Raw genomic sequence first — 24,295 nt, forward strand, 5'->3', positions numbered from 1 at the left:
TTAATTGTTGGGGCAGTTAATTAATTATTTCTGTCAATAAGGCCCTCTGGTTTTCTGAAAGGCAAGCAGAGAATTAAGGGAAGGCATAACAGGAATTAGGTACTTAGGGGGATTTTGCTAATATGGATTGTTTTGTTTTTCAAAGCAAAAATAACTGCTATATAAGCAAATACAATTGTTTTGCTAATGTGGCAGTTGCTCTCGTTCTAAAAAACAAAACCATACATATTGAACAGCACCCTCCTAATCGATTCAAATACAAGCCTTATATGGTCAGATGGCCTTGAAAGCACCTTCTCCTCTCTGAGGATGACTTCTTATATACCTAAGAGGATTACCATTGAAAACATAAATATATGGGGCAATATTTTATTTGGAATCAATAGCAATAAGACCAGCTCTGTACTTTCTTTTGGTACCCTTCTTTCCACAAAGTTCCTTTTTATCAATTAAACTATGTGCTTAAAGTTCCTTTGCTTTGATCTCCTTTGAAAGGACCAACATTGAAACTGAGTTGATGAATTGCCATCTTCATTCATGGCCTCTACCTCTCTCTGTAACTCAAGTATTACAACATATGCTAAACTGGTTTTTGCCAAGTGCTGCTCAGATTGATGGTCGTTAGACATTTGTTGTCTGGCTCATCAACTGATTCTACTTGTCTAAAGGGATTCATCTACACAAAGAAAAATTAGTTGTCTCATTCAGCCATCCTTTTTATCCTGAGTTTGAGGTAAGCACAATTTATTGGTTGTGTTTCTTTGGTCAGACAAAGTGGTGGATTGGCAATATTTCATGTATGGATTCATAGTGAAACATCTTATTCAGTCTTGCAACTGTAACTTCACCTTTACTTCATAGGCAACTGACCATTTACTTTTATTTTATAAATAAAAATATGGTTCTCTTGAAATGACAAAGATGTTAAAATTTCCCCTCGTTGAGTAATTCAAAACAATATTGTGTGTTGTTCAAGTGGACCTAATCCTGTTGTTATGATTCTATGGTAAAAAGAAAAAGATCATATGATTGTTGTGATGTTCTATTACTAAGTTTGATATCTCTTTTGTTCCTTTTCTTGTAATCTTATCCAAATCTAGTTGAGTGGGGCAAGGAGACTAAGGGATGCCATAGTACTTGGTTATCAACTACAAAGAGTTCCTGGTAGAGATATTTTCATCCCAGATTGGTATGCACTTGCTGAAAATCAACTTGGTCTTCGCACTGCATCTCCAATTTCTGAAATGAGTCGGACAAGCTCACTTGCAAAGTCGTGAGTCTCTGATTATTCTTTTCATTTTTCTGGATCGGTAACTAAAATTTATTAAGATTATTCTTTTCTCTTTCAGGTTCTCAATGAATATTTATGCTATGAAAATGTTACATGTGTACTTTGTAGTGAACCTTCTTTCTTTTATTTTTCTAGATGCACGGAAGATTTTGAGATTCTTCATGGAGATCTTCATGGTCTTTCAGATACAATGAATTTCTTGAAAAGCTTGGCAGAACTTGATACTATACATGACTCAGGAAAGAATACCGAGAAGCGTCGCATGAGGGAGCGTTTGGCTGCTTCTACGCTTTTTAACTGGGAGGTGTTTCTCTTTTCATGTGGTGGCAATTGAAATTTCCTGTTACAGTATTATTTTATTTATTTTATAAGCAAATAATTAAAATGAATCTATCTGGTTATCTTGTATCTGCACGTGTATCAAAGCATGCTCTATGATTTAAAGCAAGATCTGTCAATATCTTCACGACAATCTAATACATGGTGCTGAAAAATGAAATTCGGAATTCATGTTGATTATATCTTTTCAGTGGAAACCTAGATCTGCTAATGCTATTGCTCATATCCTGCATTTGTTATAGGTTTTGGTGTATAGGGATGTGTTGTTTTGGGTTGGGTCAGATATTTCTGTGCCAATTCCTGTATTTTTTCCATGTTCTGGTGCTTGTATTATGACCCTTATATTTTAAAGGGATGAGATGCTTATTTTTATTTTATTCATCTGAATATGATTTAGCATGCATTGCAACAGGGGTATAATCATACAGTGACATATGTGAACAAGTGGCAGTATATGCATATTATTATTTTGGTTTGTAGTATGATATGTTAGTTAAATTTCAGATTTGTTAACTGTATTCCCAGTTTCCCGTCTGTGCTGTCTGCCAGGATCTGAATAATAATAGATTTTAGTGGAAGGGCCTCTATCTTGTCTTTTTAATCAGGATTTGGTTCAATTATTTAATTATGAATCAAAGGTTGACACATTTGACTTGAAAGTTGAATTGTTGACCTGTGACCAAATAGTAAAACGATTTCATTTTTTTGGTTAGGTTTTAAATGTTTTCTTTCATTTTCATATTCAATAAGAACTCTTCCTAATAAAATTTTGGCATGTGGTAATGTAATCAGAATTTCAATTTCTAAATTTATTTATCTATGAAAGAAAGGGATGGAAAGTGTTGTTCTAAATTCTGCCTTATTTCATGAGATCTAGAAGCACTTTTTCAACCTTTTCTCTGTCCAAGAGTGTTTCCTTCACACTTGTTTTGAAGATGACAATGAAGGCCTTCCTTATAAGTTGTCACTCAATCAAAATGATGTAACAAATATGAAGCTTTATCTTCACTGGCTTTTTTAGGTATAACCTTCGCCTGGCATCATAGCTAAGCTCTTCATGCTTCCCACATGAATGAACATCTAGCAAACTTTTTGCTTTATGATCAACAAATGGACTTATGAATTCTTGTTTACTACACTTATTTTTCTTTAATATGCCCAAATTTTTCTACATTTTTTTGTAAATTTTGTATTTATTTCTATTTAAAAATTTATTATTTAATTATGATACCATGGGTTGACCCATTTGGCCCAAATAGTTGAATTGCTTACCCACTACCTGGATGGAAGAATGGTTTCATTTTTGGGTCAGTTAAGAAAACATGGATTTTATATTGTTAAAACTGTTGCATATAGATCTAATTTGTAGGATTTATTAATGAGCAATACCTTAAATATAGGAGTTAATGAGAGAGAATGGGAGTTAATACCTTAGATATAAGATTTATGAGAGGGAATATAAATGAAATGTAAAATAGTAATTCAAATTACACTGAAATGGACTAAAATAAAAAACAGGGGTTTTCTAGTCAAAGAAAAGTTCCACACCCTCATTACTACTTTTAATGGTAGTATAGATATTTTTTTTATCATCATAATGGTAGTATAGATATTACTAATATGCTTTTACCTTCTCAAAAAAATGCTACATTTTGTTGATTGATTGCATCAAGTTCAGGAGTTAAACATCTAGAATATGTTAACTATATTTGTTAATTTGTTATTTTTATCATCGCCAACTAAACTTGCCTATCTGGCAATATAGAATGCAAGTATTTGCATGGTATCTCTTCCTCTGTTCTTATCCATAGAATGACTATCTGGAAACCTCCTTCCACATAATCATGCACATCCCCATCTGTATGTAGCTACCAACTTTAAGCCTTGAATGAGACTTAGTAGTTCAGTCTTTAGGGAGTTGCCATACCCAACTGGTCCTTAAAAGCTGGGTAAAATGTTTTACCATTGTTGTCTCTAACAGTTTCAATCTACTTGAACCAGGATACCTCCATTCCATTGGTCTTTGATGATTTCTAACAGAAAAACCAGCCATACTTTTCCATCCTTTTAACAGTTCATCAATTGTGATCCAATTAAACTCTTCACATACCAAATCTCGATGTGCTATTATTACATCCTGAAGTGTATCAAGGAATAAACACCAAAGCATTTTGTTGCACTGTATAAGACTGCTATTTTTGTAGTTTATGGGGTCTGAGGAAGGTTTGATTAATAAGATAATCATATGTAAAATCTATGCTGCCTCTAATATGAGATTGTGATAACTTTCGTCTCTTTGGCTTTGTGAAAATACTGTTGCCATAGTTCTAGTTTTCATTATTGAATTTCTTGTGTTTCAGGAGGATATCTTTGTAGCAAGAGCACCTGGGAGGTTGGATGTAATGGGAGGAATTGCAGATTATTCAGGAAGCCTTGTGTTGCAGGTTAATATGTGACTCTATTTCCCATATTCTCGGTCTATTTTTAGAGATTGCTAGCAAAACGCGATACATTGTGTTAGCGTAGGGGTATTTCTGTCTTTATACCTTGGTTGATGTCGATGATTTGTAGTGTTGTGTTGGAACATGTGCTCTTAACTTAAGTAAGGGCACACAGGTCTTTTCAGTCTTGTTTTAATAATAATATAAATACTTACTGGTCGACTGGGAGGAGTCATGTTGACTCTGTCAGTTCGAACCAGAATTCTCTCTTCTCTCTTTCTCTCTCTCTCTCTCTTTCTCTATCACCTTTTCCTCTTCTGCATAACTGAACTCAGTCAGGCCGAACTCTAAGGCAGACCTGAATTTTAACATGGTATCAGAGCAGGTTAAATCTGCCTAGATTTTTGCTTGCCTAGGGTTCATTCTCTGCGCATCCTATCTAGGGTTTTCCTCTTTTTTTCTGTGTTGGATTGGAGATAAGGGAAAGGGCTGAAAAGGAGTGATCGCCCTCTTCCCTTGGGGGTCTCTATGCCTCTAGTCAGGTCGTATGTGGTCGGTTGCTGTGATTTCTGAGATCGCCCTCTCCTAGTAGAGGAAGAATAGAGGACCGAACTGTGTGGGCAGTGGCCGTTGTGTGTGAAGCGGCGGTTGTATGTGGACTGCTCTCCTGCTCGTATGGATGTTACTTCAGCGATAAGGTAAGAGATTTCAGTTCATGATATCTGCTATGGATTAAATAGGAGGTGTGTTTCAGACAATATACTAGGGTTTTGGCCAGTAAGTTCTAGGGTTCATGCTGGTTTCTTCGTGTTTTTTGAAGGAAGAGATATGATCATATAGTGTTGAGATTTCAGGTAGTTGTAGGAGTAGGGTTTGTGGTGTGAGCACACTTTTCAGCAAACAACAAGTGCTGAAATCAGTGTGACAGGTGTGATCTAGGGTTTGTGGTGTAAAGAGCACACATTCCAGCAACAATTAGTGCTGCAATCAGTGTGACAAGTGTGACCTAGTGGTGTGTAGTGTGCAAATCTCAGTGATAATAGAATTCAGCAAGTGTGCAGAATTGGTGATAACATAATGGGAGACAATAATGATTATAAACCTAGTGTAATGGTGCCTACAGACTACCTGAATGTTCAGATGACCTTCATTAAGTTAAATGGAGAGAATTATGTGCCTTGGGCTAAATCCGTTGAAGTCTTTCTGAAGGCAAAGAATAAGGTAAAGCACATCAGAGAGGAGAAATCCTCCTTTGACTCTCACGAGTATGAAGACTGGGAGCAAGAGGATGCTCAGATCATCACATGGTTGTGGAACCGTATGGAACCCAGGATTAGTGTGAACTTCATGTTCCTTGATACTGCCAAAGATGTGTGGGACCATGCGAAGAAATTGTATTCGGGGCAGGACAATACAACCAGAGTCTATCAACTTTATCAAGAGTACTTTAATCTGCAACAGGGCAATCAAAGTCTTGAGGAGTACTATGCCAACATGAGGAACATACGTAATGAGTTGAATGTCTATCATCCTCTCACTTCTGATGTCAAGATTCATCAACAACAGGGCAATCAAAGCTTGATGTGGCTAGATTTTTGGTGGGGCTAAAGTATGAATATGAACCAGTACGGGCTCAGATATTAGGGGGATCAGCTCTTCCGTCCCTAGAAGAGATATTTTCTCGACTTCAGAGGATTTCTATCAGATCTACTGAGAACTCTAATATCTCAGATAGATTTGCCTTTGCTGCATCGAGAGGCCATGGTGGTAGAGGTGGAGCTCGGGGAGTTCAGTTTGGCCGTGGTGGTGGTAGTGGTTCTACATATGGCCAAAGTGGCAATGGTGGGTCTATTCATAATTGTGATGGTGGTCGTATTGGGAGAGGAGATTCGGGGGGAGCCCATGGTAGAGGACGTAGCTCAGGCCCGAGGAAGTGCACTCACTGTGGTATGGATGGACATACCATCAATTATTGTTATGATCTACATGGTCCTCCCTCAACCTGGGCCAATCATGCCGCTACCGGTGACTCAAGTTCCAGCTTTAGACAGGAGAATCATTCATCTGATCAGTTGCCTCCTACATCCACAGATGGTCCCATGAAGGAGATGGTGAGTGTTCCCCGTGATGAATATGAGAAGTTTATCCAATCATAGCAGAACACGACGACTTTTGCTCACTCAGGTATGGCTTGTCTGGCATCTACACCCAATCCCTGGATCATTGGCCTTGGAGCCTCCGATCACATGATTGGAACTTCAGGTGTGTTTTCCTCCTTATCTCATTGCTCAACATCACAATCTGTCACCCTTGCTAATGGTTCCACATCCTCAATTTGTGGTGTTGGTAATGTTGACCTAGATCCTGTATCCCTCTCATCAGTTATGTATGTTCCTAAATTGCCTTTTAGCCTTATGTCTGTTAGTAAGCTGACCAAATCACTTAACTGCTCCATTACCTTTTATCCTTCTATGTGTGTCTTTCAGGATCTCAAGACGGGGATGAAGATTGGTGGAGGGCATGAAGCAGGTGGACTGTATTATCTTGACGGTGGTGGTGGTAGAACTTCAACAGCTCTCCAGTCATCTCTTTCTCCTCTCCAGTGGCACTACCGATTTGGTCATCCGTCGCTAAAAGTCTTGAAGTTCTTGGTTCCGTCCTTGAGTCAGCTTTCTGTTTTGGATTGTGAGTTGTGTTAGTTTGGGAAACACCATCGTATTCCCTTTAGTTCTAGGGTTGATAACCGTGTGTCGAGTCCTTTTTCTTTAGTTCATTCAGATGTTTGGGGTCCTTATAAAGTGATGTCATATAATGGATACAGATATTTTGTCATTTTTGTGGATGATTTTTCAAGGATGACGTGGCTCTATTTAATGAAAGAAAGAAGTGAATTGTTTACCATTTTTCAAAAATTTTATGTTGAGATTCGTAACCAATTTGGTACCCATATCAAAGTTTTTCATTCTGATAATGGCCGCGAATATTTATCCTCATCATTTCAGGAATACTTGGACCAACACGGCATTATACATCAGACCTCGTGTACCTACACCCCACAACAAAACGGGGTGGCTGAGAGAAAGAATCGCCATCTCCTTGAAATAGCAAGATCCTTAATGCATCACATGCATGTTCCCAAACCTTTTTGGAGTGATGCAGTGCTTACCTCTTGTTTTCTGATTAATCGGATGCCCACGTTCATCCTTGATGGTCATTCTCCGTTTCAGGTCTTGTTTCCCACTTTGTCTCCGTTCCCTCTTACGTCGAGAGTTTTTGGGTGTGTCTATTTTGTCCATAATCTGGGTCCCGGGAACGACAAGTTTGATGCCCGTTCTCTCGAGTGCATCTTCCTTGGCTATTCTCGGACCCAGACAGGGTATAGGTGTTACCATCCTGGTTCTCGACGGTCCTTTGTGTGTGCTGATGTCAGTTTCTTTGAGTCTACTCCGTTCTTTTTGGGATCTAGTGATGCTTCTTCCTCCTCATCACCTCCTCTTCCACTTCCCATTGTCGATCCTCCTCCCTTTGTTCCAGTCATGACCAAGTCCTTGCCTCTGGTGCCACCACCTGTTGAACGCCCACCTATCCGTCATGTGTATACACATCGCCCACGTGCACCAGCTACTACTCCGGCTACATCTCCGTCGACGGATCCGGCTCCAGACCCGCACTTAGCATCTGAGATTGATCTACCCATTGCTTTGCGGAAAGGTAAACGTACTTGCACCCTTCATCCCATTTCTTATTATGTTTCTCTTACTCACCTTTATGCTTCCCATCGCCAGTTTGTTACCTTGTTATCATCAGTTATTGTTCCTAAAGATGTCTAGGAAGTCCTTGTCTCTCCAGGGTGGTGTCGTCCCATGGAAGAAGAACTCTCAGCCTTTCATCATAATCATACTTGCGACCTCACTGCTCTTCCTCCTGGGAAGCAAGCTATTGGTTGTAAATGGGTTTATACGGTTAAGTATCTGCCTGATGGTAGTGTTGAACGCCTGAAAGCGCGATTAGTTGCAAAAGGGTACTCCCAAACCTATAGCATTGACTACATAGAGACCTTCTCACTGGTTGCTAAGATATGGTCCATTCGTGTGGTGATCTCTCTTGCAGCCATGTATAAGTGGCCACTATATCAGCTTGATATCAAGAATGCCTTTTTGCATGGTGACTTATTCGAGGAGGTCTACATGGAGCAACCTCCAGGGTTTGTTGCTCAGGGGGAGGATGGTAAGGTGTGCAGACTAAGGAATGCTATATATGGGCTTAAACAGTCTCCTCAAGCATGGTTTGGTAGGTTCAGTGAGGTGGTAAAGAAGTTTGGCATGAAACAATGCAAAGTTGACCATTTTGTATTTAGTCATGACTCTCCGGGAGGAAAAATATTGTTGGTAGTGTATGTAGATGATATTGTTATTACTGGGATGATAACATTGGTATTGACAGGCTGAAGACTTATCTGCAGGATCACTTTCAGACAAAGGATCTGGGTAAACTGAAATACTTCTTGGGGATAGAGGTAGCGAGATCCAAGTATGGGATTAACCTATGCCAGAGGAAGTATGTGCTTGATTTGCTGGAAGAAATAGGCTTGTTGGGTGCCAAACCAGCTGAAACACCTATGGACACAAATACCAAGCTAAGCAGTGATATGGGTGAAGTGTTTGAAGACCCTGGTAGATACTAACAACTTGTGGGCAAACTAAACTACCTAACCATTACCAGACTAGACATCTCATTTGCAGTTAGTGTGGTAAGTCAGTTTATGCAAAAACCTCTTATTCCTCATTGGAATGCGGTTCTGAGAATTGTGAAGTATCTAAAAGGGGCTCCGGGTCGCGATCTGATATACAAGAGTGGGGGAAAACTTGAAATAGAAGGGTATTCTGATGCTGATTGGGCCAGTTCTATGTCTGATAGGCAGTTTACTACGGGATATTGCATGTTTCTAGGAGGTAACCTGGTGACATGGAAAAGTAAGAAGCAAACGGTTGTGGCAAGAAGCAGTGCAGAAGCAGAATATAAGGCTATGGCGCACACCGCTTGTGAATTAGTGTGGCTAAGGAACCTTCTATAGGAAGTAGGGTACAACATTAACACTCCAATGAAGCTCTATTGTGATAACCAGGCTGCAGTTCATATCTCCTCTAATCCAGTGTTTCATGAAAGAACCAAGCACATTGAGGTTGACTGTCACTTTGTGAGGGAGAAGGTGCTGAATGGAGAACTAGACACTACACATGTTAATACAGAAAATCAGTGGGCTGACTTATTTACAAAAGGCTTGAGTCTGGGAAGAGTGGACTACATATGTAACAAGCTGGGAGTATATGATATATACTCACCAGCTTGAGGGGGAGTGTTAGCGTAGGGGTATTTCTGTCTTTATACCTTGGTTGATGTCGATGATTTGTAGTGTTGTGTTGGAACATGTGCTCTTAACTTAAGTAAGGGCACATAGGTCTTTTCAGTCTTGTTTTAATAATAATATAAATACTTACTGGCCGATTGGGAGGAGTCATGTTGACTCTGTCAGTTCAAACCAGAATTCTCTCTTCTCTCTTTCTCTCTCTTTCTCTATCACATTTTCCTCTTCTACATAACTGAACTCAGTCAGGCCGAACTCTAAGGCAGACCTGAATTTTAACACATTGAATTTAGGATCAGGAATAAATGGGTTGAGCAGTATCTTGGCACAATGTTAATTGAAAATGCACAGGAAACATAATAGTAATAATAATAATAGAAGAAACCTTGTGTTATTAGTGTTGGCCTATACACTTTGTGCTAAAAAAGCCTTGGAGAAGGTTTTTTGTGGTCAATATTTCAGAGTCCAGACTAACATCTTACAACAAGGATGTGTTGGTCCCCCTTCTGCATCATATGATCAAATTAAGCTTTAATGGGTGCAACATGGGCAACCCAGGGAAATCAGGTATGGAAGGTGTGTTTAGAAATCATGTCAAGATTATCTTGGCATTCTCTGGTCCAATAGGTTTTTTTTTTTTTGATAAGTAACTGGAATTTCATTAAAGAAGGAACAAGTACATAATTATCAAAAGAAAAGGAAGGAACAAGTACATCAAATGAAACACACACACACTAAAGATTAAAATGGTAGATGCCTAATCACTAAACAAATTATTCCTGTTAGCTCCAGATTTAGCTAAATCATCTACAATTGAGGTTCACACCCTGGGAATCCAGACTAAAGATACATTCATCAGTTCGGGATCTCTAGCCTCTGTTAAGTAATGTGCCAGCCTCCAAGGTCTACTGTCCTTTTTTCTCAACCATTTGATTGTGTTTTATGAATCATCTTCGATGCTTAGACTTGAGATACCCAAGTCTCTAACAATATGAGTACCACGTCACAGCTAGCATCTTAACTTTAGTGGAGTCAGCACTCCCCATTGGGCCACTGAAAGCCCAGCAGATACAGTATGGAAAATAATGGAAGAGGATTTTGTAAGGGCTGAGCTACAAGTGGGTCTTCTAAGTATAGAAAATAATAGAGGATTCTAATGTTGTTATAGACTGGTTAAACAGAAAGGTCATGGAATCCAAGTCACCTAGAAGCCTAGTTCCTTATGGAACTAGGGGAGCAGCATTGGATGCCTTTGTTGTACATATTGAGAAATATTCTGATCCAATTGGACATGGAAATGTACTGAGGTCCTCTCTGCCAATGTCTTACATTATTGTTCATCTTAGTCCTTAGAGAGTTGAGATTGTGTGTAACTTCCTTGTTGTGACTTGTAATAGGATGGATTATTTATGATTCTTCTTGTCCTTGGTCCTAGTGGCACCATATGAAATAAGGTCTTTGCCTTTGAGAGAGAATTTCTTGTTCAAATGAATTCCGAGTTTGGCAAATTTGAAGTAGAAAGTAGAATAACTTGGCCAGTAGGGTTGGGCTGGAAGAATGTTTTGTACCAGGTTCCATTATTACCTGGTTAGTTTGTAATTCACCTGCTTCTTTTTTATTCAAGCCCATATGTCACCATGGGCATTCATGGTGTACACTGAGTTTCCTTTTTTGTCCTAGGTAGTCTTGCATTCTGCATCTGTTATTTCCCCCTTGTTAATAAACCCACATTATCATTGATAAAAAATGTCATTTATAATACTTTCCTTCTAAAAAAAGTCTTTCGTTTTTAGGAAAAAAAACATTTTATATATCTAATTGAGGGATTTCTTTTAACCTTTCTTCCAACATCTTTTCCTTTCCCTAAGGCTGTTGTTGTTCCTTTTTCAAGACACCCCCCCTAAAAAAATCACCTTTCAGTTAGCCACAGAATCAGAAATATAGTTGGCATCCTACACATGTAGCCTAACCATGTTACATCTTATCTCTGAAATCATTATCAGCATCAGCCAAGGCATGTCCTAACTATATGGGGTTGACTACATGAATCACGTTTCAACTTATTTTATGCAAAAGACGAGCTACATATTATCATTCAAATGTTATCATTAAAAGTTCCCTTTTTTGTCATTTTTTGCCTCAAATATAACATTAACCCACTTGAATTTTATTACTGCAAAGGAAATTTTCCTTTTGGAAGTTATTAGAATTGATGGAATGCTATGAGGTGGAAGTTGAAATTTCATATTTTTTTATTATCAAGGAACTTCTGAAGACTCCTTGTTTCAGCACATAATCAGCAACATCATTGGAAGGGGGCTCAAGTATAAAATGACCTTTACACAAGTGCCTTTGACATTGTTCATGACATTTCAATATAGAAGGAAATACCATTTTGACTTAGAAGAGTTTGCTTATTTATAATATCTTCATCTGCATGAATGCCTTATTATTCTTATTGGTATTTCCCATCACTAAACAATTCATGTTTTCTGGTGCCTCAGCTTTTAAATAAATTTAGCCACCTTCAAATTTTTATGTTCAAATCTCATGGAATTCACCTTTGGTAGGTCATGTTATCTCATAAGTATTGTAATGGTTTTGCTAATATGCCTTTTCCCTTAGATGCCTATAAGAGAAGCTTGTCATGTTGCTGTTCAGAGGATTCATCCAAGCAAACAGAAACTATGGAAACATGCCCAAGCTCGGCGGAATGTAAAAGGGCAAGAATCAACTCCTGTTCTGCAAATTGTATGTAATTCCTGCTCAAACTACTTGCTGTTTGTGTGTCTCAACTTTTGTAGAAAAGATGCTTCACTTGTGTTATTTTGCATTTACTTAACTTCTTTTTGAATTAAATTGTTTTCTTTTTGATAAGTAAACAAGAAAGTTTTATTAAAAAGAAAAGGCCATGACATGTACAACAATCCATGGGGAGGTCCGAGGTGCCATCTCCCCTAAACAACAAAAACAAATTACAATTAAGCCCAAAACAAATGCTCCCTATAAACCCAATTTTCTGCCTCCAGATACTTTAGCCAGTCTATCACCTTTGAGACCCCTTCAATGACCAATTTATCAATATTCATCTGTCTTGCCATCTGTTCCCATTGAAGTGCATGGATATGAACGGAAGATATTGAAACACTTGGATACGTTAGGGAAATGCATACAAATCAGATAAATACATTAATAGGTTATGTAAAGAGAAACATTGCAATCAACACCACCAAGAATCTAAAACATGTAAACATCATTCAATAATTATCATTTATAATTTTCAATTTTTATTAATTTGGTTGGGAAAAATCATTTTTTTAGTATTTTATATAAATAACAAGTCTACTTTTTCAAATAATAAATATTTGTCATTTTTAACATATAATTTAGATGTAGATTAAAAATCACTCAAGGTAGATAAAATAAATTATTTTTATAACATATTGTTCTTATTAAATTTTTAGGAAAATTAAATGTTCATTTATTTACTTTAGTTTTTATAATTATAATTCTCAATTTTTATTGAAGTTCAAAAACAATCCAAAAGCGTTCAATATATAGTTCCATTAAACTAGGCACCAATATGCTTTCATATTGGTATGTATCAAATTCTATCCATTGATATGACGCGATATGGCTCGATATGGTGGTGTATCCTGCCGATACACATGACTCATGGGATATGTACCTGTTTCTACTGTTGCTACAGTAGTCTGAACCAGTAAGGAGAAGAAGAAAGAGGGAGAAGAAGAAGAAGAAAAGGAGAAGAAGAAGAAGATGAAAGAACTATCGAACCTGTTAGCTAAACCCTATCAGTCGACCTCTTAATAGTGATTAGGCTTCTAATTAAATGTACAAGGACTAAACTGCCCCTACTTAAGTATGGGACAGAGAACCTCTAATAAGACTGCCACATAAGCTCATAACTTAACCAAGGTGAGTTGATTAATCTACCCTTATTCGGCTAACTCTAACACTCCCCCTCAAGCTGGAGAATATATGTCATATAATCCCAGCTTGTTACATATATAGTTCACTCTCCCTGAGCTTAAGGCTTTTGTAAACAAATCTGCCCACTGATCACCTAAGCTTACATGTTCTATGCTTATCTCTCTAGTAAGAACCTTCTCCCTCACAAAGTGGCAATCAATCTCTATGTGCTTTGTTCTCTCATGAAAAACAGGGTTGGATGAGATATGGAGCGCAACTTGATTGTCACAGTACAAGTTCATAGGTTTATCCATGTGGAACCCGATTTCTTGTAGGAGATTCCTCAACCACACTAATTCACATGTAGTGTGTGCCATGGCTCTGTACTCAGCTTCAGCACTGCTTCTAGCCACAACCGTCTTCTTTTTACTCTTCCACGTCACAAGATTTCCTCCAAGTAATGTGCAGTAACCTGTAGTAGATCTTTTATCAGACACAGAGCCCGCCCAATCTGCATCCGTGTACCCAACTACTTCAAGTTTTCCTCCCGGTTTATACAATAGCCCACGACTCGGAGCTCCCTTCAAATATCTTACAATTCTAAGAACTGCATCCCAGTGAGATATACGAGGGTTCTACATAAATTGGCTCACCACACTGACTGCAAAGGAGATGTCTGGTCTCGTGATAGTCAAATAGTTCAGCTTCCCCACTAGTCGTCTATACCTTCCAGGATCATCAAATATTTCCCCTGTATCACTACTCAACATAACATTTGGTTCCATAGGAGTCTTAGCCGGTTTTGCACCTAACAGTCTTGTTTTGTCCAATAGATCGAGAACATATTTTCTTTGGCACAGGTTTACACCTTGTCTTGATCTAGCAACTTCTATACCCAAAAAATACTTCAATGCCCCAAGGTCTTTTGTTTGAAAATGATTTTGCAGAAAGACCTTGAGTCTGTCGATCCCCAATTTGTCATTGCCAGTTATGAAAATATCATCCACATAGACCACTAATAAAATCTTTCCAGCTTCTGAGTCATAATTGAACACTGAGTGATCAACCTGGCATTATTTCATTCCAAAATTCTTCACCACTTCACTAAACTTCCCGAACCAAGCACGAGGCGATTGTTTGAACCCATAAATTGCCTTTTTCAGTCTGCACACCTTACCAGCCTCCCCCTGAGCAACAAACCCATGTGGTTGCTCTATATATACCTCCTCTATAAGGTCACCATGAAGGAAGGCATTTTTTATGTCAAGTTGAAATAAGGGCCAATCATACATAACTGCCAGGGAAATTAACACACGGACAAAGCTAATCTTAGCCACTGGAGAGAAGGTCTCCATATAGTCCAATCCATACAACTGTGAATACCCTTTAGCAACAAGTCTGGCTTTCAGACGCTTCACACTACCATTGGCAAGTATTTAACAGTATACACCCATTTACAACCCACAACATGCTTACCAGGAGGAAGAGTAGTGAACTCCCACGTGTCAGTATGCTGAAGAGCAGAGAGTTCCTCCTCCATTGCCTGCCTCCACCCAGGTGAACTAAGAGCCTCTTGGACATTGTTAGGTATGGAAATAGATGACAATAGTGAAACAAACTGGCGATGTGAGGCGGAAAGGCGAGATACTGAAACAAAATTGGAAATGTGATGGAGAGTAGAACTACGTTTACCTTTTTATAAGGCAATGGGTAGGTCAAGTCCTGAGGGTTCAGCAACAGGAGCAACGACAGGATCCGCGTAAAGGGTAGAAGATGGAGGAGGGGCCGGTGTCGTTCGACGTGTATACACTTGCCGAATTGGTGGTCGTTCAGTAGGGATCTGCACTGGATGAGGTGACGAGTCAACTCCAACAGGAACACCCAGAACGGGATCACTGACCGGAAGAGGAATAGGAAGTAAAGGTGGAGACGAAGATGCTTCAGTTCCTGAGAAGAAGGGAACAAACTCAAAAAAGGTGACATCATGATAGACATAGCACTTCCGAGTAATGGGATTGTAACACTTGTACCATTTTTGAGTCCGAGAGTAGCCAAGAAAGACACACTTAATGGAGCGTGCATCCAACTTGTTTATTCCAGGACTCAGATTGTGAACAAAGCACACAGCCAAAGATACGAGGTGTTAATGGAAAGGGAGACAAGGTGGGGAACAAGATAGAGAAGGGAGACCGACCATGAAGAATAAAGGAGGGCATCCGATTAATGAGGAAACACGCAGTAAGTACAACATCACTCCAAAACCGTTTAGGAACACTCATATGATGAAGAATAGACCGAGTTATTTCAAGGAGATGACGGTTGTTTAGCCATGCCGTTTTGTTGAGGAGTGGATGCACAAGAAGTTTGATGAATGATGCCATGCTGTTCTAAATACTGTTGAAAGGAAGTTAGAAAATATTCACGACCATTATCTGAACGAAGAACTTTGATTGGAACACCAAATTGTGTACATATTTCAGCATGAAATTTTTGAAAAATGGAAAATAATTCACTCATTTCTTTCATTAAATAAATCCATGTCATTCTTGAACAATCATCAATAAAAGTGACAAAATACTTGTAACCATTATAAGACTCTATTTTGATCGGGCCCCAAACATCTGAATGAACCAAAGCAAAAGGACTCAACATACGACTTTCAACTTTAGGACTGAAGGAAACACGGCGATGTTTCCCAAACTAACACGACTCACACTATAACACTGACAAATGACTCAAAGACGGAACTAGTATCTTGAGTGCCTTGAGAGAAGGATGTCCTAGTCGACAATGCCACTATAGAGGAGTGAGTGAAGTCTGAAGTGCAACTGACGATCCATCACTGTCAAGATAATACATTCCACCAGCTTCATGCCCCCCACCAATCTTCTTCCCTGTCTTGAGATCCTGAAAAACACAAGAGGAAGGGAAAAAAGTAACAGAACAGTTAAGAGTTTGGTTAATTTACTAAAAGACATAAGACTGAATGGAAACTTAGGGACATATAGAACAAATGATAAAGAAAGAGAAGCCATGTCAACATTGCCAACACCACAGATGGGAGAGGAGGAACCATTGGCAAGGGTAGCAGTTTGAGATGTGGAAGTTTTGGAGAGAGAAGAGAACACACCTGGAGTCCCGGTCATGTGATCAGAGGCTCCAGAGTCAATAATCCAAGGAGAGGTTTTAGATGACAGGCAAGCTATACCTGAGTGGGCAAGAGTAGCAGTAGTGTGCTGTGAAATGGACTGAAGGAACCACTCATACTCATCACGTTGTACACTCACCATCTCCCTTTCGGAAACAGATGTAGATGTGGAAGGAGTTAGGTCTGCCTGTTGATTATCACTGACATCAACCCCACTAGCAACAGCATGATTGGCCCATTTAGAGGGAGGGCGGCCATGAAGATCATAACAGAAATTTACGGAATGTCCTTCCCCTGCCACACTGGGTACACTTCCTTGTAGAGCTGCCTTTTTTTTGCCACGGCCTCCCCTTGAGTCATGACCACCACCACGGCCAAATATGGAACCACCACGACCTCCTTGGGAGGCATGTCCTCCCCCTTTCGTACCACGTCCACCTCCTCTGCCTGTCACAAAAGCTGATCTATCAGACTGTGTGGGATTCTCTGTCTGTCCCAAAGAAATCCTACGAAGCTGAGCAAACACTTCCTCAAGTGTAGGAAGGGTAGAGCCCCCCAATATTTGGGCCCTAACTGGTTCATACTCTGATTTCAACCCCACTAAGAACCTTGTGACATCTAGTTGTTCCCTCTGTTGTTGCTGAACCTTAATATCAGGAGTGAGAGGATGATAGACATTGAGCTCATTTATGAGGTTCTTCATACTGGCATAGTACTCTTCTAGGGTTTTATTTCCTTGTTGCAGACCAAAGTACTCCTGATAGAGCTGATATACCCTTGTAGTATTATCTTGCCCAGAATAAAGCTTCTTGGCATGTTCTCATATGTCCTTAGCTGTATCTAAGAACATGAAGTTGGCACTTATTTTGGGTTTCATACTGTTCCATAGCCATGTCATGATTTGAGCATCCTCCTGTTCCCAATCATCAAACCCTGGAGAGTCAGCCGGTGGTTTATCTTCTTTCACATGCTTCACTTTTCTCTTTGCCTTGAGAAAAACTTCTACTGACTTGGCCCATGGAGCATAGTTCTCACCATTCAGTTTAATTGAGGTCATCTGTACACCTAGATAGTCAGAGGAAACCACCACACTAGGTTTCTGATCACTACAACCATCTCCCATTGCTGCCATGATACTCTTTCAATGCTGCCTCTAATCTGAATTCCCAATCACCAACTAAGTGCTGCTGTCAAGAGTTTGATGTTCCAGAACCTACAGCAGTCCCTAAACACAATGATAGATACACACGCCTTTGTTCTTATCCACACCACTACTGATTTCACAAAAAAAAAAAACACAGACTACACCGACATTAACTCAGCACTTACTAACCACATGCAAGCTCTCTTACAACTATTCAACAGAGTTTGTGCATCACAAGCACCACCACACAGCTAGCTGTCATACACAATACAAACCTGCTTTAACGCTTTTAAGAGGGCACCACAAGACCAACAAAAACTCAACTAGTACCATTGCATTACACCTTGCACCATTCGGCCACCTACAGTAGCAGCCCTTACACCATTTGGTCACTGTAAACACAGTCTGTTCTTGGGTTTTTTCCAAGAACCAGGGCAACAACCAACTTAGTTCTCTAGGTTCTGATCAGTCCTCTCAAGTTCTTGAAGATTTTCAACCCAGAAATACCAACAGCACACAGAGGAGAGATAACCAACCTTCGTTTGAGAGTTTCAGCCAACCATTCACTGCTGAAGTTGTTTTCTTAGGAAAGGAGGTTCTGTGCACCAGAAAAAAGAAGAGCTGTGATGTTTCAGGCCTGGGATGAACCACTTTTCTCCATTGACAGCCCAGAGAAGAAAAAGGAGAGAACTGAAGCACGAACTGAAACAGGTCACGAACTGAAGTTGTCACACTCTGATACCATGTTTCTACTGTTGCTACAGTAGTCCGAACCAGTAAGGAGAAGAAGAAAGAGAAGGAGAAGAAGAAGAAGAAGAGAAGAAGAAGAAGATGAAAGAACTGTTGAACCTGATAGCTAAACCCTATCAGTCGACCTCTTAATAGTGATTAGGCTTCTAATTAAATGTACAAGGACTAAACTGCCCCTACTTAAGTATGGGACAGAGAACCTCTAATAAGACTGCCACATAAGCTCATAAATTAACCAAGGTGAGTTGACTAATCTACCCTTATTCGGCTAACTCTATCAGTACCCAATCATGACATATCCTATATACATGGCCATGAATACAGACATGACACGCTCGACATTGGGAGTATTGTGTCGATACTTTAAACCTTGATAATACCGTCTTCATCTTTTACTTTCAGCCTTCTCCCCCCTCCTTGTTAACTCTTCATCCACCTCCCTTCACTCTTCATCAATAATTTCCTCCCTCCTTCCTTCCATACCTCACCCCCTTTCACAACTACCTTCTTTTTGTTATATTCTTCCCTTCTACTCTTTTCAAAGTGCTCAATTGCCTTTTTCACCACCCCTTCCCCCTAGAAAGAAAAGGCTGAGAGACATCCCAATCACCACCTGTTTGTCCACTAGTTAATTAATACCCACTTTCCCCTTCTTAGTGTTATCTCTTCCCCTGTAACCTCTTCAACTTCGAGTCTCACAGTCTCCTCTCCCCCCCCCCCCCCCCACTTCATCTTTTCCTCTTTGTGCTCCTCCTACTCATCCATTTCTCTACTTTTAACCCCAACCCCTATAACTCCCTTCTACTCTTGTGATTTGTCTATCAACATTCTCCATATTGTTTTAGGTATCCCTTACCTCTCTTCAAGATGTTCTTGCCCTTGACCTATCTAATCATCTTTGGCTAAATTATTAATTGATTAACTCTCTACTATAGTGTGGTGATATCCACTCTCGGTACTCATGGTTTTTGTCCTTGCTTCAAACCCCCTTTATAGCACTTCTTCTCCAACCTTTATGTTTCCAAGTTGTATCTCTTCCAAATGACATGAATTAGATGGAGAATCCCTTACCTTCCCTCCTTTTATAACCATAACTTTCCTACCATTTTCATACTTTGAAGTAACCTAGACCTTTTCATTCTTTGCTTCTCCTTCCTCCCTTCAATCTCTTCTGGTAAAATGGAGCCTCACCCCCTCCCCTCGACCACTCTACTCATTTTTGGCTAAATAATTAATTAATTGACCTCTCTACTCTATTGTGGTGAGATCCACTCTCAGTACTCATGGTTTTTGTCCTTGCTTTAAACCCCCCTAATAGCACTTCTTCTCCATCCTTTATCTTTCCAAGTTGTTGTAACTCTTCCAAATGACATGAATTAGATGGAGAATCCCTCATCTTCCCTCCTATAACCATAATTTTCCCGCCATTTTCATACTTTGAAATAACCCAGACCCTATCATTCTTTGCTTCTCCTTCCCCGCTTCGATCTCTTCTGGTAAAATGGAGCTCCCCATTTCTAAAAAATCTCTTTTCCACTCAAAATCACCTTCTTCAGCTCCCCCCCCCCCCCCAAAAAAAAAAAAAAAAACTTTATGCTTCACCAATTATTTGTCTTCCCTCAGATGACTCACTCATACCCACTCTGGCCACATCTTCATCTTTTCCTATCAAGACTTCTGCCTCATCATATCCTTCTTTCAAGCATCCCTTCAACTTCCCACCCCCTTCCATCTCCTCCTCTATGCTGCACTCAGATGATTCTTCGATTTCCTTCGCCCCAGCTCTTTCTTCGTCAAACACTTCATCTTCAACCTTTCTTCCTTCATTCAAAACTTCCAAATCCACCTTCACAAAGGTTCCATCACCTCCTTCAACTACTATTCTCAACTCATACCTCTCCCCTGCGAATTCAAGTTTCAGCTTGGTCAGAATTGCAGAGGCATCCATGACTTCAACTAAATTTTCCCACCATATCAAGCTTCTCCCAAGTTCTGCTTTTATCATCAAAATTCAAAAATCTGCCACAGCGCTTGGCTGCTTACCAATCTCCCCGAAGGTCAAAATGTTCCAAGCATGCAATGGGATGCCTACCACTCATTTTCTTTTGCTTGTTGATATCTCTCCAACCAGCGGGAACCACCAATCCAGCCTCAAGTCAAACTCTCTTCTCTTTAATTTTTCTGTTTCCTTAACCCACTCTGCAAACTGTCTATTGTGAAACCAATGAACGACCTTCTTTCATTAAGAAAGCCCTGGATGTGTTGCATTCAATCATAAAAGCGTTGGAGAAACCCGACAATATTAAAGGAATATTTTTCTTTGTGTGGGGAAAAAACTTTGTAATGATATTCTTCCAAAATTATTTGAGAGAGAGAGAGAGAGGTCTCATCAATATGTTAGAGAGATAAAATTTTGGATCTCATCAATGGAAATGAAAAACAAGTGTTTTGTTTTTTAGTAGCTTATTCTTTTGCTAGTTGGTTAATGGTAATCATTGAAGGTCCGATGCATTTGTGTTCTATGATTTCTTGAAAACTTGGAGGGACTGTATTATAAAATTTTTTCGGGGGCTGTACTGTGATATCTCTAGTCTTTCGATGCTTGCCCTTCTAGATCAGCAAGTAGATATACTGGGGTTCTTTTGCTTTCTTTCTTTCTTTTTTGGGGTGGGGGTGATGTGGACATGTATTGGGAGCAGCAGCAGCAATGATCCGGTGTTCTCATCCTATCCAATTCGGCAGCAACAGTCTTATCCATTCAGCAGATTAGATTAGACTATCTTGTTATTCTTATCTTATTAAGTTAGTAGATTAGATTATCTTATCTTATTAGATTAAGATTAAGAGAAACTTATCTTATCTTATTAGATTAGGATTAAGAGAAACTTATCTTATCTTATTAGATTAGGATTAAGAGAAACTTATCTTATCTTATCTTATCAAGATAGAGTTGGAGGTCTCCCTATTCAGCAAGAAGTCTCCCTAAGAGCAGGACTCTTGTAATCTCCTATTTAAGGAGACACTATTATTGAATAAAGGCATCCAAGAATTTCAGTCAAGAGAAGAGTTGAGGAGAGTTAGGGTGATCTCTTGGACAAATCACCCCTTAGGTCGCCACGATAGGGTTTGCACGCAAAGGGAGGGGCAAGGGGAAGCTAGAAGTTCTCCCCGTGGACCGACCCGTGATGAGATCCTACGCCTGGGCCCATACAGGGGGGCAGTGGCCTCTTCTCACATTGTGGCTTCAGCTTTTCTGACAGCAAAACAGGAATAGTAGAATCTCTTGTTGGCCCAGTTCACTTGACAGGGTTGACTTTATTCTGTCAGATATGAGATAAATAGAACGGAAAATCAAATTTGAAGCCTTAATTTCCATATATTCTTTTTATATACACATTTGCAAGCATACGTAGCCAAATTTTTTTTACTTAGTTCAAATGATGTTGATCTTTACCAAGCCTGGAGCATTCCATGCCAATAACAATCAAGGCCTAGCTAGTTTGATTGGCTTCCATCCAGGTCAAGTAATGGACTTCAACAGATTGGAATTTAATTACTAATACCCACATTACTTGCTTAAAAAAGTAATTATCTCTATATGTGTGGAATATGGATCATCACCATAATCTAAGTCTTATTCCCATTATATGCACGGATTTGGAAATCTATATGTATATGTATATATGCATGTGGCTGTAACATACATTTATGTATATACGGTAGGTTTATTTTATAGTTTTTATTCATATCTCCAGTATTTTCTTGTCGTCCATGTAGGACTTTACACGTTCTTAATGCTGTTCAATAATATAAAAAGTCATAACTCCGTGTTTCTATGGTATTCTCGACTGATTCCTGTCCTGAGTTATTGTTGTCTTTTTTTCTTTTCAACTGTTGTTGTCCATTTCAGGTATCATATGGGTCTGAATTAAGTAACCGTGGACCAACCTTTGACATGGACTTATCTGATTTCATGGATGCTGATAATCCAATTTCATACGGAGAGGCAAACAAATACTTTGCCAAAGATCCTTCACAAAAGTGGGTCAATCTTCTTAATAGGAAATATGTTGCTTATTTGCAAATTTGTGACTACTAATTGTTGATATACTTTCTATTTTAGGTGGGCATCATATGTTGCTGGTACAATCCTTGTTTTAATGATTGAGTTGGGTATACGTTTCAATGACAGCATCAGCATACTGGTATGCTTGTCTAACATATTTATCTCCCACCCTTTTTGTCTGTTATTTTTCTGTTTCACTGAATTTAAGTTGACTTAATGGGAATTTAGCCTACAAGTTGTCATACACATCTGTTCCTTGAAAAGTAATATTGCATATGGATTACTTAAAAAGCAATAGATTCCCGAGATTCCAGATAACCAGGACCAATATCACGAAATGGACTTTTCTTAAAGGATTTTTTTTCTTCTATTAAGTATATAATATTTTTTATCAGTATTAAGTATAACAACCAATGTTATACAATGGTATGTGGACATAATGAAGGTCATATAACAACCAATTTTGGATCACTTTAGGAAGAGAGATCAGAGGTTCCAGTTATAATGGGACTTCACTAAGGCTGAGCAGTAAGTTCTTATTTGCATGTATTTGTATTAGACATGGATGATTTTTTTTTTGGTAGGTGTCATGGATGAATTGACAAAAGAAAACATATGCAATACAAATTTAGTAACAGTGGAAAGATTCACAAAGAAATTGGCTTTTTGGAAGAGAGGTTACATCTCCTTAGGTGGTAGAATCATTTTGATTAAGTGGCCCTTTCCAATCTTCCTACCTACTTTTCTGTTTTTAAGGCCTTGATGTTGGTAGTTAAAAAGGATGGAAAAACAATCATGAGTGGTTTCTTGTGGGAATTGGGGATTCTAGAAAATATCATATTGCTAACTAGGATGTGGTTGGTAAAAGTGAGGAAGAAAGTAGGTTAGGGATTGTGAGGATCAATCTCAAAAACATCTCTCTTCTAGGGAAGTGGTTGTGGAGATACCCTGTAGACTCTGACAAACTTCGGCATGAGGTAATTAAGAGCATACACAGAGTCTCCCTGAATGATTGGGATTTGGGATGCTAGCTTAAATGCTAGATCCACTCTCTTTTCTCATTGGAAAGACATCTCTGTTGTGCTTCTTTTTTTTGCAATTTTTGAGGTATAATACTTGTAAAGGGCACACATTCTTTTATGTGAAGAGATTTGGTGGGGAGAGATTCCTCTTAAAGATAAAGTCTTTACTCCACCTCAATGTAATAGAACATTGCTGTACTCACTTGGTTCAGGGGTTAGAGTGGGATTTAGGACTCAGAAGAGGGATAAGGGATTCTGAAATGCAAGAAGTATCTTTGGCCATAGAATTTTTTTGTCACTAAGAGATTTTATTAATATAATGAAAGAGTTTGGTATAACAGTTTAAAATTTTCCATACACCCAAGTAAAAAAAGTGTTCACACTAGTGCCCAAAATAGCTGATTACTATTCACCCTTGTTTTGCCATTGCATCCGCCATTACATTTGCAGTTCTTTTAACCCACATGTAGGAGGTGTTTAAATCCCTCAATAGGCAATTTATCTCCCTCAAATTATGTCTGTAGCACCAAGTGACACGGCATAAGCCTCTTTTCCCAGTGATGATCAACTTAGAATCCCCCTTTACTTCCAGTTGGTTAAAGCCATATTATTTTGCTAATTACAGACCTTGCAGCAGGCCATTAATTCAGCTCTAGTCTCCCACTCCATAGGACCTGGAGGTACATGGCTACCACCCTTCCCGATGAATCTTTGAAGACCCCCCCCCCAAGTTTAACTTTATCATGTTGCTTGGAGGAGACCTCCATTCCATGAAGAACCTATCTTTTTCTTTGGAGGA

The 24,295-nt window shown here is 39.2% G+C and overlaps 1 protein-coding gene across 1 annotated transcript in view; it reads left to right on the forward strand.

Annotated features, from left to right (window-relative positions):
• Positions 1-24,295, forward strand: part of LOC148844245 (L-arabinokinase-like) — a 68,235-nt gene that overhangs the window by 21,287 nt on the left and 22,653 nt on the right. The window contains exons 16-21 of the mRNA XM_088957620.1: positions 1,101-1,273; positions 1,427-1,595; positions 3,991-4,074; positions 12,062-12,187; positions 22,319-22,449; positions 22,532-22,613. Of these exons, the coding sequence (XP_088813746.1) occupies positions 1,101-1,273; positions 1,427-1,595; positions 3,991-4,074; positions 12,062-12,187; positions 22,319-22,449; positions 22,532-22,613 (765 nt within the window). The remainder of the gene's footprint in view (positions 1-1,100; positions 1,274-1,426; positions 1,596-3,990; positions 4,075-12,061; positions 12,188-22,318; positions 22,450-22,531; positions 22,614-24,295) is intronic.

This window comes from Nelumbo lutea, chromosome 8, assembly GCF_056320005.1.
Source record: "Nelumbo lutea isolate HS-2025 chromosome 8, American lotus-T2T, whole genome shotgun sequence".
Lineage (NCBI taxonomy): Eukaryota > Viridiplantae > Streptophyta > Magnoliopsida > Proteales > Nelumbonaceae > Nelumbo > Nelumbo lutea.